This window comes from Schistocerca serialis, chromosome 5 (assembly GCF_023864345.2).
Source record: "Schistocerca serialis cubense isolate TAMUIC-IGC-003099 chromosome 5, iqSchSeri2.2, whole genome shotgun sequence".
NCBI lineage: Eukaryota > Metazoa > Arthropoda > Insecta > Orthoptera > Acrididae > Schistocerca > Schistocerca serialis.
In genome coordinates this window covers 314,339,494-314,355,544 of record NC_064642.1, presented here as the reverse complement: position 1 = coordinate 314,355,544, position 16,051 = coordinate 314,339,494, and the positions used below count along the sequence as shown (strand labels likewise).

Genomic DNA, 16,051 nt, shown 5'->3' with positions numbered 1-16,051 from the left:
ATCTCCATGGCACAGACATCCCAGAACCACCTCTACTCCCTCTGCAAGATACTACCACTGAGCAATCCTTACTCATTGCATCACATCTGTGAAACTGCATCCCTTGTGCTCCAATACCTTGAGGACCATTTCAGACACAACCTCCATAAGTTATCAACCTGCTGACATTCTGCTTTCACCTCAGGGCACCACTATCAAACCCCAATTGTACCCAAAGTGTTCCTCCTCCTCCACCCCTCATAGCAGATAAACTTTCCCTTGCTGATCTTTTCAACTTGCCACATTCCCTCAAACTCCATACCGACTCCGTACAAAATCCAGAACCAAAACATTTCCGTAATGCTGTTGTTAACCCTCAGACCCATAGAAGTTTCAGTTTTATCCAAAGGCCTCACCTTTAGCTTTACACCTAGATTTAACTATGCTAGAATTGTCAAAGACTTATTCTTTTTCTCCTGATGCCTGCAACGGAAGCACTTCTCTGTCACCAATCCCTCCAACCAAAATCACCCTAATTCCAACGTTGAAAAATGCCTCTTCCAGTTCATACCACCATCCCACCATCCAGTTATGATCCTCCTTCCCACTCCCACCTAATCACCTGCTAGTCACCTTCCAGGAATTCCGTATCACCAACATAGCCTCCCTATCCTTCCTCAAGGACCTTCCTCAGAAAACCAACATTTTGTAGAAAAGAGAATAGCCACACATAACCTCAAAACAAATCCTGAATCGTACTACATCTACATTTATACTCCGCAAGCCACCCAAAGGTGTGTGGCGGAGGGCATTTTACGTGCCACTGTCATTACCTCCCTTTCCTGTTCCAGTCGCGTATGGTTCGCGGGAAGAACGACTGTCTGAAAGCCTCGGTGCGCGCTCTAATCTCTCTAATTTTACATTCGTCATCTCCTCGGGAGGTATAACTAGGAGGAAGCAATATATTCGATACCTCATCCAGAAACGCACCCTCTTGAAACCTGGCGAGCAATCTACACCGCGATGCAGAGCGCCTCTCTTGCAGAGTCTGCCACTTGAGTTTATTAAACATCTCCGTAACGCTATGACGGTTACCGAATAACCCTGTGACGAAACGCGCCGCTCTTCTTTGGATCTTCTCTATCTCCTCCGTCAAACCGATCTGGTACGGATCCCACACTGATGAGCAATACTCAAGTATAGGTCGAACGAGAGTTTTGTAAGCCACTTCCTTTGTTGATGGATTACATTTTCTAAGCACTCTCCCAATGAATCTCAACCTGGTACCCGCCTTACCAACAATTAATTTTATATGATCATTCCACTTCAAATCGTTCCGCACGCATACTCCCAGATATTTTACAGAAGTAACTGCTACCAGTGTTTGTTCCGCTATCATATAATCATACAATAAAGGATCCTTCTTTCTATGTATTTGCAATACGTTACATTTGTCTATGTTAAGGGACAGTTGCCACTCCCTGCACCAAGTGCCTATCCGCTGCAGATCTTCCTGCATTTCGCTACAATTTTCTAATGCTGCAACTTCTCTGTATACTACAGCATCATCCGCGAAAAGCTGCATGGAACTTCCGACACTATCTACTAGGTCATTTATATATATTGTGAAAAGCAATGGTCCCATAACACTCCCCTGTGGCACGCCAAAGGTTACTTTAACGTCTGTAGACGTCTCTCCATTGATAACAACATGCTGTGTTCTGTTTGCTAAAAACTCTTCAATCCAGCCACACAGCTGGTCTGATATTCCGTAGGCTCTTACTTTGTTTATCAGGTGACAGTGCGGAACTGTATCGAACGTCTTCCGGAAGTCAAGAAAAATAGCATCTACCTGGGAGCCTGTATCTAATATTTTCTGGGTCTCATGAACAAATAAAGCGAGTTGGGTCTCACACGATCGCTGTTTCCGGAATCCATGTTGATTCCTACATAGTAGATTCTGGGTTTCCAGAAACGACATGATACTCGAGCAAAAAACATGTTCTAAAATTCTACAACAGATCGACGTCAGAGATATAGGTCTATAGTTTTGCGCAACTGCTCGACGACCCTTCTTGAAGACTGGGACTACCTGTGCTCTTTTCCAATCATTTGGAACCCTCCGTTCCTCTAGAGGCTTGCGGTACACGGCTGTTAGAAGGGGGGCAAGTTCTTTCTCGTACTCTGTGTAGAATCGAATTGGTATCCCGTCAGGTCCAGTGGACTTTCCTCTATTGAGTGATTCCAGTTGCTTTTCTATTCCTTGGACACTTATTTCGATGTCAGCCATTTTTTCGTTTGTGCGAGGATTTAGAGAAGGAATTGCAGTGCGGTCTTCCTCTGTGAAACAGCTTTGGAAAAAGGTGTTTAGTATTTCAGCTTTACGCGTGTCATCCTCTGTTTCAATGCCATCATCATCCCGGAGTGTCTGGATATGCTGTTTCGAGCCACTTACTGATTTAACGTAAGACCATAACTTCCTAGGATTTTCTGTCAAGTCGGTACATAGAATTTTACTTTCAAATTCACTGAACGCCTCACGCATAGCCCTCCTTACGCTAACTTTGACATCGTTTAGCTTCTGTTTGTCTGAGAGGTTTTGGTTGCATTTAAACTTGGAGTGAAGCTCTCTTTGCTTTCGCAGTAGTTTCCTAACTTTGTTGTTGTACCACGGTGGGTTTTTCTCGTCCCTCACAGTTTTACTGGCACGTACCTGTCTAAAACGCATTTTACGATTGCCTTGAACTTTTTCCATAAACACTCAACATTGTCAGTGTCGGAACAGAAATTTTCGTTTTGATCTGTTAGGTAGTCTGAAATCTGCCTTCTATTACTCTTGCTAAACAGATAAACCTTCCTCCCTTTTTTTATATTCCTATTAACTTCCATATTCAGGGATGCTGCAACGGCCTTATGATCACTGATTCCCTGTTCTGCACTTAAAGAGTCGAAAAGTTTGGGTCTGTTTGTTATCAGTAGGTCCAAGATGTTATCTCCACGAGTCGGTTCTCTGTTTAACTGCTCGAGGTAATTTTCGGATAGTGCACTCAGTATAATGTCACTCGATGCTCTGTCCCTACCACCCGTCCTAAACATCTGAGTGTCCCAGTCTATATCTGGTAAATTGAAATCTCCACCTAAGACTATAACATGCTGAGAAAATTTATGTGAAATGTATTCCAAATTTTCCCTCAGTTGTTCTGCCACTAATGCTGCTGAGTCGGGAGGTCGGTAAAAGGAGCCAATTATCAACCTAGCTCGGTTGTTGAGTGTAGCCTCCACCCATAATAATTCACAGGAACTATCCACTTCTACTTCACTACAGGATAAACTACTACTAACAGCGACGAACACTCCACCACCAGTTGCATGCAATCTATCCTTTCTAAACACCGTCTGTACCTTTGTAAAAATTTAGGCAGAATTTATCTCTGGCTTAAGCCAGCTTTCTGTACCTATAATGATTTCAGCTTCGGTGCTTTCTATCAGCGCTTGAAGTTCTGGTACTTTACCAACGCAGCTTCGACAGTTGACAATTACAATTCCGATTGCTGCTTGGTCCCCGCATGTCCTGACTTTGCCCCGCACCCGTTGAGGCTGTTGCCCTTTCTGTACTTGCCCAAGGCCATCTAACCTAAAAAACCGCCCAGCCCACGCCACACAACCCCTGCTACCCGTGTAGCCACTTGTTGCGTGTAGTGGACTCCTGACCTATCCAGCGGAACCCGAAACCCCACCACCCTATGGTGCAAGTCGAGGAATCTGCAGCCCACACGGTCGCAGAACCGTCTCAGCCTCTGATTCAGACCCTGCAGGCAAAGATTGCACCGCTGTTGTTATGTATCGCAGTGACTACCTGGCAGAAGGCCTGTGCCAGTTATCTGACTCCTCCATCTATAAACTCTGCCGGAGTATCCCATCCCAGAAATCCAACACAATCTCCAGTCCCTGCTTAAAGCCTTAGCCCCTCCCCAGAACCTCTTCCCTGAATCCATTTCCCTGCTCACCCCTATGACACCCTGCAGGCAAGTCATTTACCAGCTCTGCTGCAACCATTTCACACCTTTTTATAGTGGTATGACTACCAACCAGCTGTCCACCAGGATGAAATTCCACCACCATATTGTCAGCAAGATCAAAGTAGACCAACCCATGGCATGGCCATCTGGATCCTTCCCTCCACCACCAGCTTTCCTGAACTGCACATATGGGAGTTATCCGTAAAACACATTCTCAACTCCCTTTATTGTCCCATCATTAGCCTACAGTAACATGCCTCCCCACACCCTCCATCCAACAGTTTCTACCCCATATCATCTCTTCCCCATTCTTGTTTCCACCCTGTTTATTTGCAGTCCTCTGCCAATGAATCCACCCATCTTTCCCCACTACTCTCCTTTTTCCCCCACTTCCCTGCCCCACGACTCCTGACGTTGCACCTGTTAGCAGTCTAGTCCTTGCACATTTCACCGGACAGCGTTCATCTTTTTCCTCACCTTATACTAATCTCCCTTCCCCTTCCATGCCCTTGAAGATTGCTACTTGCGTCCCACGTGATAGTTGTGTTCTGTCTCGAGATGCTGGAGTTGGCGGTCATGTATGCATGAGGTGTGCTTGCTTGTGTGTATGAATGGTGTGAGTTTCTCTTTCGCTGATGAAGGCTGTGGTCGAAAGCTTTATTAACTGTCTTTTAATTGTGCCTGTCTGCAGCTTAACATGTCATCTTTATGGTAAGTAGCAATCTGTCTTGTCCTACATTGTTAAAACTAACAAAATTTAATCATTTGTGAAGAACTTTAAAGAAAGATGAACTGATAGTTCCAAGTTTCATTATCAATAGTGTACACTGTAACTACAACATACGATCTGAAGATAAGGGACACTACCTGTAACAGGTCACTGTGTAATTTAAAAAATAATAGTAACCCACAGACAGAAAATAACTGTATTTTGTACTGATTATTTGACTGAGAAAAATTGAATTAATTTCTCATTGCACTTGATTTATCACTAAAATACAAATTCTTGCTCCTGTACATTAAAAAATGCATGGGGAGTGATTTTCATTACCCCTAAAAAACTGTTGGATCCTTTGAAAACCATGTTTTTGAGTTACCAACATCAGAGTAGAAAAACTGTTAACTGTTTCCTGAATTGGTTGACATATTCAGAAGTGCAGAAATTTTAAAGTGAAAATAGTTTGAGAAACAATAAAACAATTTGTACCAATAATCCCCGCCCCCCCCCCCCCCCCCCACACACACACACACACACACACACCTCCCAACACTTATGTAAAAATGTCAAACACAGTCCTCATACTTTTTGTATGTCATTACTTTTATTATTAAATATCTGTTCACACGTCCCGTTAACCATTAGCCATGCGCATTAGTGCTGCCGCCAGAGTGGGAAGGTGTGCTGGCTCGGATTGAATCCACCTGCTGGATTAACAATGAATGCTGGTTTGTCAACCAGCCTCGATGTGGTTTCTCGGTGGTTTTCCACATCCCACTGAGTAAATGTCGGTCAGGTACCCAAGTTCTACCTCAGTTCAATGATTCGCAAACATTTAGAATACTTTGGTCACTTTCATACAAGTAACAGACCATGCAAACTGTTCGGGTACACGTATTCTGTCCTAGGGGTTAAAGGAGTGGTGATAGGAAGGGCATCTGGCCACCCTTTAAATTAACCAGGCCAAATCTGTAACAGCCACATTGACCCTAAGCTGATGCAGGACAAAGGCACAAGGAAAAGAAGGAAGAACTATCTATATTTATGATTAATAGCTTCAAATTGTTGTTTTTCATGGTAACATTCATGAGTAAATACTTTGTATAGTTCTTGCTGTGTCAGATTTGTGAATCTCGAACTTTCAACAACTTCGTCCATCATCATCCAGAGATTATATTTCAGTACGCCATTAGGTAATCTAGTTGGGTAAATTGTATCATGGAGATGTCACGGAACTTCCATATGCTACTAGAAATTATCACTGTCCGTGACTGAAGAACTTCGGTAACAATGCTGATTTTGTTAGATGGATGACTCAATTGATTTCTCTGTCGTCCTTCAGCATCAAGCACCCATTTCTATGCGCCACTAAGGATGTAGCCACTGTCTCAATTAAAATTGTTGTTACACATTCTGATCTCAATGGGTTGTTGGATAAGCAATCCCTTTTGGTAGATGTACGAGATAATATTCTTATTTTATGAGACATAATAGTATGCTCAAAATAAAGTGGATCGACAAGGTCACAAACGAAGTGGTTCTGGAAAGAGCAGGTGAGAAGAGAAGCTTCTGGAGTTTCATTGTTAAAAGAAGAGTGCAATTTACAGGCCATCTATTAAGACATAAAGGACTCCTGAACACAATCATAGAGGGATATGTCGAGGGAAAAAGACCAAGAGGAAGATCACGACTGAGGTACATGGATCAAATCGTGAAAGATGTGGGATGTAACACCTATAAAGAAATGAAGAGAAAAGCTGAAAGACGCACAGAATGGAGACAAGCTGCCATTGTAGCTGTTGCAAACCAATCCTTGGATTGACCACTACAGAAGAAGAAATAGTATGTTTGTTCATGAGGGTGTATTCAGCTACGGCAGATTTGTAGAAATTTTAATATTTAATATCGTATTGGTACTCTGTGCAGCATTCTGAAATTGTTCATATTGACCAACCAAATTATAAATTCCAAGAATACTGAAATCAAGGCTGTCTTTTACTGGGTGCAGCATCTCTCTAATTTTCTTGAGTGGTTGGAAAATGGGGCAAGTACTGTGTCTGTTTAGGATTCTGCCCATTTTATTGGTCATAGCTCTAAAGAAAAGAAGGAATGCTACTGGCTGATAATCTTCTGGAGGAGTATCTCTGTGTGTTTCTAGCTTAATGTGTCAATCACAATAACAGTTTTTGTAGAATATCTTTCTTAAATATGTAATTTCAGAATTGGAAGTGTTCCTTGTCACACTTTTAGCTCTGTGCGTCAATGTATTCAAAACTGCTTTCTTGTGGGCTGGATGATGAGAGCTTTGTGCACAGAAATATAGGTCAGTGTGTGTTGGCTTTCAGTAAACAGAGTGCCCTAGCTGCCCATCTGATATTTTTTCAAATAGAACATCTAAAAATGTTAATTATAATTCTCGCTCCATCTCAGCAGTGAACTTGATATTAGAGCACATACTATTCATATGGTCAATGAACAGGTAAAGAGCTAAGATTCCATGTGGCGAAATGAGCAAAGTGGCTAAGGCACTCTGTTTATCAGAAGGTAACCTGTACCCCCAGTATATCGCTGCATAAATCTTTCATCATCCACTCCATAAGAAAGAAGTTTTCAGGACACTTATACGCAGAGCTAAGAACTATCTGTGACAAGGAACACCTGGATTCCAAGATAAAATATCTGATGTTGTTGTCTTCAGTCTGAAGACTGGTTTGATACAGCTCTCCTCACTACTGTACCCTGTGTGATTCTCTTCATCTCCAAATAACCACTGCAGCCTACATCCTTGTGAATCTGATTACGGTATTCGTCTCTTGGTCTCTCTCTACAATTTTTACCTGCCACACTCCTCTCCAGTACCAAATTGGTGATCCCTTGCTGTCTTGGAATGTGTCCTATCAACCGATCACTTCTTTTAGTCAAGTTGTACCACAAATTTCTTGTCTTCCCAATTCTATTAAGTATCTCCTTATTAGTTACATCATCTATCCACCTAATCTGCAACATTCTTCTGTAGCACCACATTTCAAAAGCTTCTGTTCTCTTCTTGTCTGAACTATTTACCATCCATATCTCACATCCATACATGGTTACACCCAAGACAAATATCTTCAGAAAAGACTTCCTAACATTTAAGTCATGTTAACAAATTTCTCTTCTTCAGAAATGCTTTTCTTGCCATCGCCAGTCTACATTCTACATCCCCTCTACTTCGACCATCATAATTTATTTTGTTGCCCAAATAGCAAACTTTTCTACTACTTTATGTGTGTCATTTGCTAATCTAATTCCCTCAGCAGTCACCTGATTTTAATTTGACTACATTCCATTATCCTTTTTTTATGTTCATCTTATATTTTCGTTTTAAGAGACTGTCAGTTCCATTCAAATGCTCTTCCAAGTCATTTGTTGTCTCTGACAGAATTACAGTGTCTTCAGCAAACCTCAAACTTTTTATTTCTTCTCCCTTGACTTTAATTCCTACTCCAAATTTTTCTTTGGTTTCCTTTACTTCTTGGCCAGTGAATAACATCGGGGATAGGCTACAGCCATGTCTCACACTCCCTTCTCAACCACTACTTCCCTTTCATGCCCCATGACTTTTACAACTGCTGACAGGAGTCTGCACAAGTTATAAATGGGCTTTTGCTCCCTGTATTTTAACCCTGCTACCTTCAGAATTTCAAAAACAGTGTTCCATTCAACATTGGCAAAAGCTTTCTCAAAGTCTACAAATGCTATAAAAACATTGGTTTGCCTTTCCTTAACCTGTCTTCTAAGAAAGTTGTAGGGTCAGTATTGCCTCGCATGTATCTACATTTCTCTGAAATCCAAACTGATCTCCCCCAAGGTTGTCTTCTATAAGTTTTTCAATCATTCTGTAAAGAGTTTGTGTTAGTATTTTGCAACCATGACTTATTGAACTGATAGTTTGGTAATATTCACACCTGCCAGCACCTTCCCTCTTTGGAACTAGAATTTTTATATTGTTATTGAAGTCTGAGGATATTTCGCCTGTCTCGTACATCTTGCATGCCAGATGGAGAGTTTCATCAGGGCTAGCTCTCCCAAGGCTATCAATAGTTCTGGCAGAATGTGATCTACTACTGGGACCTTGTTTCAACTTAGGTCTTTCAGTGGATTGTCAAATTCTTCTCGCTGTATCAATTCTCCCATCTCATCTTCATATATGTCCTCTTCCACTTCTATACAATTTCCTTCAAGTCCATCTCCCATGTAAAGACCCTTTGTATGCTATTTTCACCTTTCAACTTTCCCTTCTTTGTGTAGGACTGGTTTTCATTTGGTTTACATTTGTCCCTAGCCATTCCTGCATAGCCATTTTGCATTTTCTGTCAATCTCATTTTTAGACGTTCTTATTCCCTTTTGCCTGCTTTATTTGCAGCATTTTTATATTTTATTCTTTCAACAATTAAATTCAATACCTTTTGTGTTATCCAAGAGTCTCTATTAGGCCTTGTATTTTTACCTATTTGATCCTCTGCTGCTGTAATTATTTCGTATCTTAAAGCTACCCATTTGGCTTCTACTGTTCTCATTTCCCCTGTTCTACTCAACTGTTGGCTAGTGCTCCCTGTGAAACTCTCAACAACTTCTGGTTCTTTCAGCGTATTCAAGTTCCTACCTTTTTGCAATTTCTTTGGTTTTAATCTACAGTTCATAACCAATAAATTGTGGTCAGAATGCACATATGCCACTGGAAATGTCTTACAATTTAAAATCTGGTTCTGAAATCTCTGTCTTACCATTATATAATCACACTAAAACTTTCTAGTGTCTCTGGGTCTCTTGTTTCACGGTTCTTAAACCATGTGTTAGCAATGATTAAATTATGCTCTGGCAAAATTCTACCAGGTGGCTTCCTCTTTCATTCTTTTCCCCCAGTCCATAATCACCTATTATTTTTGCTTCTCTTCCTTTTCTGTCTGTCAAATTCCAGTCCCCCATCACAGATTTTCGTCTCTCTTAAATATCCAAATAATTTCTTGTGTGTCATCTTACATTCCTTAGATTTCTTTATCATGTGTGGAATTGGCTGGTATATAAGCTTTTACTACTGCGGTCTATCTTAGCTCCAATAGTGTGTTCGCTACGCTGTTCATAGTAGCTTACATTGATTCTTTTTCTTATTGATTATTAAACCCACTCCTGCATTACCCATGATTTTGTTTTTATAACCCTGTATACACTTGACCTGAAGTCCTGTTCCTGCTGCCACCGAACTTCACTGATTCCCACTATATGTAAATTCAACTTATCTCTCTCACTTATTAAATTTGCTAACATACATGCCTGATTAAGGGATTGAACATTCCATGCTCCGATCTGTAGAATGCCAGTTTTGTTTCTCCTGATAATGACATCTTCCTGAGTAGTCCCCACCTGGAGATCCAAATGAGGGGCTATTTTATCTCTGGGATTTTTTGCCCAAGAGGATGCCATCATTTAACCATACAGTAAAGCTGCATGCCCTCAGGAAAAATTAGGGCTGTAGTTTCCCCTTGCTGTCAGCCGTTCGCAGTACCAGCACAGCAAGGCCGTTTAGGCTAATGTTACAAGGCCAGATCAGTCAATCATCTAGACTTTTACCACAGCAGCTACTGAAAAGGCTGCTGTGCCCCTCTTCACGAACCTTAAATTTGTGTGGCTTCTCTACAGATACCCCCCATTGTGGTTACACCTACGGTACAGGTTTCTGTATCACCAAGGCACGCAAGCTACCCCACCAATAGCAATGCCCATGCTTCATGGGGGGCAATATCTGATAAGAAATATGTCCCAAAAGAATGGCTATAATGGTTGAGATATTAAGTTAGCCATATCTAAGAAAGAAAAACACTGAGATACTCAATGATCAAAAGATGAGCAGCTCATAGAATTCCTCCATGTCATTAGAGCCATGAGAAATAAAATAGGCAAAATGTTGGATGGACGTAGTATTCATTCCATTTTCCAACCGCTGAAGAAAATTAGAGAGATGTGCCTAATAAAAGACAGACTTGATCTCAGTGTTCCTGGAATTTTAAAACACCTTGTGAATGGGATAGCAGTTACATTTCTCAGTCAGTACGAACGATTTCAGAATGTCACACAAAAGCAAACACCATTTAAATATTGTGATATTGATGAATGTGCTGTTGCTGAACACAGTATTGTGAACAAACAATTGTCTTTTACAAAACAGGAATATTATCCCATGTGTATACTTACTGAGATTTGATTATCGAAGAAACCACTGAGATCACAATGTGTGACGGTGGCTACACACTTAGTGGTGCTTGGAAACAAGTGCTTGATGCTGAAAAGCAACAGAGAAATCAGTTGTGTCATCCATTGACTAAAGAAATGAGCAATGCTCTTCAGTCATGGACAACAACATAATCTCCGGTAGCATACGTAAATTCTGTGACTTCATGACGTCTCCATGAGAAACTGTAATTTGGCCAACTAATGTACCTAATGGTATACTGAAATGTAATCTCCTGTCAGTGACGACAGAGGAAGCCACTGAAAGTTTAAGATTCACTAATATGATGTGCAAGAACCCCCTTGAAGCATTTATTCAATATCTTGAACTATTCAAACATTTAAATAAATCTTCAAACGTTGACACAAATTTTATCTTCTTCTCTGCAGTTGTTAGTCACAAAAATAATCTGTGTATGTTATCTCACTGCCTGAAAGAAATTTACAAATATCTGTGGGTATGAAAGATACAGTTTTTCACACTGCTTTGAAACAATAATTTATTTTTCATTGCTAATTTTAGACCTAAGCTGATCATCAAATGGCAGTGAGGACATCTTGTACAAATTATTGCATTTTTATCCTATAATATGAAAGAGTATTAGTGATTATGTAGTTTACAAAAACTTATATGCAGATTCTGAGGTCTACTCATTCTACATACTTCAGGAACAGAAGTTTTTTATATGTTGCGTCTTAGGAACCTCCTTACTCTATGACTACCTTGGCTCATGGTTGAGCATATCAGACATCAAAATCAATTTTGTGAATCACATAACTTCAAAATAGTTTTTATCTTGTACTTAGCACATATTTTATAACACATTAAATTTTTAAATTCTTTTTTGAGAAACTATGCTATACAACAAAATAAAAGGAAAAGAGGGTTCACATCTTTGATCATGTACATTACGTCACAAATTTATGTTGAAAAAATTCATGTAAATATTACTGTTGTATTTGGAACAATTATCCTCAGTTGTAAAATCTTTCCACTTATAAGACACGAAACAGTTTCATCTTAATAAACATGGATACAATTGTACCTTGTATCAGAAATAGACAGTGTCATGTAACTATAAATGCAGTAGTGTTATCGGCATTTGTTGAAATGTACTTACTTTTCCCCATACTTTCATTTTTTTAATCCCCGTGGATGCTCCCCTTGACCTATATAATTGGACATATGACATCTGCTCAAAAAATTACGGTATGTTGCCCACAAAATTTTTCTTTTACTTATTGTGCATAGTCTCCTTCGAAATACTCTCCTCCATAATTGATACACCACTCCCAATGCCATTTCCACTTCCAGAAGCAGTCTTGGTATGCCTCTTGCTGGGTTGTGTAAAATGCCATCTGCGAATTTTCTTTTATCTCGTATATCAATGCAAATCTTCATCCTTTCAATGGGGTATTCAACATTGGAATTAAAAAGAAGTCCGCAATGGCCAGGTCTGGAGAGCTTGGAGAATGAGGCAGTGTGGTGATTTAGTTTCTTCTGCAGTACTCACACATCAACAGGGATGAATGTATGGGTGCGTTATCATGATGCAAGAACCATGCTTTGTCTCGCAGTATTTCAGGCCATTTACTTCTCACATTTTCTCACAGGCACCGTAACACATCCTGATAGTACCATCGATTAACAGTTTGTCCACGTGGCATGAATTCATGATTAACTAATCCTTCAAAGTCAAAGAAAACTATCAGCGTGGCTTTGACATTTGATCTGACCTGACAAGTTGTTTTTGGTCTTGGAGAACTTTCCCTGGCCCACTGTGAAGAGTGAACCACGGTCTCAACATCGTAATCATAGACCCACGTCTCATCACCAGTAATGATTCTCTTGAGGAACATATCATTCTCATTTGTGTGACCTAAAAGCTCATCACAGGTTGCGAGGTGAAGGTCTTTCTGTTCTTGACTCATGAGCTGTGTGACTAACTTGGCAGCTACACGAAGCATCCAGGATGCTGTGTCAGGATTCCATGACATAATCCAGCTGAAATGTTACATTCTTCTGCAATCTCTTGGACAGTCTGTCTTCGATTGGCACACACAATTTCATTAATCTTCCTGACATGAGCACTGTCACTAGATGTAGAAAGGCGTCCTGAACAAGGATCTTTAACTTCTGTCCAGCCATTTTTAAACTGTGTGTGTCATTTGTAACACCTAGCACGGTTTAAGCACTCATCACCGAATGCTCCCTGCATCATTTGTTGCATCTTGATAAAGATTTTCTTAAGTTTCACACAAAATTTAATGCAGGTGCGTTGCTTCTCTAATTCTCAAGCTGTGCAACATATTGTTCTTCTTGGTACAGCACTGGACAATAACTAACAGATATACAACAGTGAAACTTCTGCAGCTACACAAATACAGGTGTGTGCAAGGATGCCAATTGTGTTTCACTCCAGCACACCATTGACACAAAATTACAAATGTTCTGGAATTTTTTGAACAGACCTCGTATTGGAGTGTTACAGTATGCTCTGAATTTCACAATTTAAAAAAAAATCGCATCTAGTACTACCAAGGTATAGTTGGCTGAAAGGAGTGGAGAAGAATATTTGGAGGAAAAGAAAAGATTGTGTCACTGTGTTGGCAGAGTGCTGGTGGAAGAATAAAGGAAAATGTGTAAAACAGATCCAACCATTGGCTGGAAGTTGTCTCTGGTAATGAAGTTTGTGTAATATTTATTCTGATAGTAGGAAATTTTGATTAGTATTTTTATTACATGGAGACTCATGAGACTCATAATTGTGTATTTCAACATGAAAGTACACTGGCAGTAATGTAAAATAAAGCAGTTTATTTTAACCTTTTTTGTAGTTATGTACTTGTTTTTCTTTTTCTACAGAGTTCGCAGAAGCTAGGAACTGGGTGGCTGAAAATCTCCATTTTGATATAAACAGAGATGTGAATCTCTTTGAAGTCACAATAAGAGTTTTGGGAAGCCTCCTCAGTACTTACCACCTCTCTGGAGACAAAATGTTTCTAGACAAAGCTGTAAGTTAGTACGCAAATGCTATCAATTTTCCAGTCTGTATGATTTGAATTGTGTGTCCTTGGTATATAGTGATGAAAAGCTCTTGGGTTTCCAGTCAGATATCAGTGTTAAAATATCACAACATTTCAAAGTGTGCCATACTCATCATCTTGAATAAACAGTAGAGTTGCAGCTGTTTAGTGAAGCACATGTGCCAGCAGCAGCAGCAGTTTCTGTTACCACACAGCATTTAGTCTAGTCTTTGTTCTCATGTGTGTCTGTGAAGAAATGAATAGTAATCTGAGTTTAAGTGTATGAATAGTGTAGATTAATTTATTCTAAGTATTTGTGTGTTTTAACAAGAGGAAAAAGATAGATTACTATTCACCACAGAGAGATGGTGTTGAGCGGCAAACAGGCACATTGAAAGAAGAAGATATCGTTTGCTATTGTACTCGGCCTTTCATCTCTCTCTCTCTCTCTCTCTCTCTCTCTCTCTGATTGTTTGTGTGTGTGTGTGTGTGGGGGGGGGGGTTTGCTTTATCTGTGCCTGATTGAAGGACCTAGCCTGACAATAGCTAATAATGTCTAACAGTCCTTTTTTCAGTGTGCTTTTCTGCCACTCAGTGCCTCCTCTGTGTAGTAAGTAGCACCATATATTTCAGAAAAAAGATTAGTGTCACATGAGCTGATTTTGTTATGTAGTGATAACCTAAAGCAGCATAACAGCCATAATTATATTGCATCTAGTAGCTGCTTGTTTTATTATTATATTCCTTGTATAGATGAATACAGATTGCAGATGAATTGTGTTCAGAAATAAGGGGTATTGGTAATTTTCTGCAAACAGATGGGAGCTGTGTTGACCGTGCTCATTAGGCTCCAGACTGTTACTCAAGGCTGCAATGGGATTGGGGCACCTGAGAAGAATCTTTTGCCTCCTTCGATGCTAATGGTGTTACCTGGGGCCCCCGATATCACAATGACATCCCGTTCACTCATCATGGAATGATACCCACCTAAAATTGAATGGCAAACATTAGTTGGGTTGTGAATCTTTGGGTGGAAGTGAAAGTGACTGCTGACCATGTGGTTAGACCCCTTGCCCTTAACACAGTTGTGTTATTGCCTGTTAAGGAAATAGTTAGCAGGGCAGGAATGAAGGCCAGTGTTCCCTCTGTTGGCTTGCTTGAGGGGTCTCATCCAAGATGTAGAGGTGGCTCTGTCGGTAACTACTGAATATGTTGTGTGCTCTCAGCTCCATATTGTGGCTAATGTCAGCATGAATGAATGGCACCTGCAGCCTGGGTTCCTATGGGCAGTTGGCTGTTTCGCTGAAGACTGCTAGCCTCTCACATCCTGTGGCAGTAGAGCTAGCAGTTTGCAACATCATTCTTTGAATTACTTGCAGTCCTCTGGTTTGTAGCCGAGTGGGAGAATTAAACTAGTGGTTCAGAAAATCCTGTGACAATCGTGGCTGCAGATTTTCCATCCTTCACTAGTGGCTGTAGAACTGTAGGACACCTTTGAAGGACCAGATGTGCATTATATGCAAGAAGTGGCTACTTCGGCAACGGAGCACATCAGGCATGCACATGTGAGTTTTTTATGGTAGAGAAATCCCTCCATATGTCTAATAAGACACCTTCTGATTTCAGTATGGAAAAAAATATCAACTTGATTAATTAAAGGGAGTAGCATTTTATCATGTTAGATCAGAGGAAGAAAATGTTAATATATTGATGGTTAATTGCAGTAGTGTTCATGGAAAGTTCTCAGAACTAGTCTCTTTTATAACATGTAATAATGCCCACATATTAATAGGGACAGAGAGCTGGCTGAACCAGATGTTAACAGTGGTGAAATTCTAAATACTGATTGGAATGTGTATCATAAACATAGGTTGAATGCTGGTATAGATAACGATAAATAATATGATAGTACCATACCTAGTGAGTTCAGTACAGATTACAAATCCAAAATTTTTTGAGTAGTGATAAGTTTTAAAGTTGGTTGATATACAGTTATCAGATCCTTTTGTAGATCCTCTACCACTGCAGTAGTGGCAGAGT

At 40.3% G+C, this 16,051-nt stretch overlaps 1 protein-coding gene across 2 annotated transcripts in view; it reads left to right on the top strand.

The window, feature by feature from the left end:
* The window catches only part of LOC126480954 (endoplasmic reticulum mannosyl-oligosaccharide 1,2-alpha-mannosidase), a 113,162-nt gene that overhangs the window by 31,930 nt on the left and 65,181 nt on the right, over positions 1 to 16,051 (top strand). For both annotated transcript variants that reach the window (XM_050104381.1, XM_050104382.1), the window contains exon 5: positions 13,851 to 13,999. In XM_050104381.1, the coding sequence (XP_049960338.1) occupies positions 13,851 to 13,999 (149 nt within the window). The remainder of the gene's footprint in view (positions 1 to 13,850; positions 14,000 to 16,051) is intronic.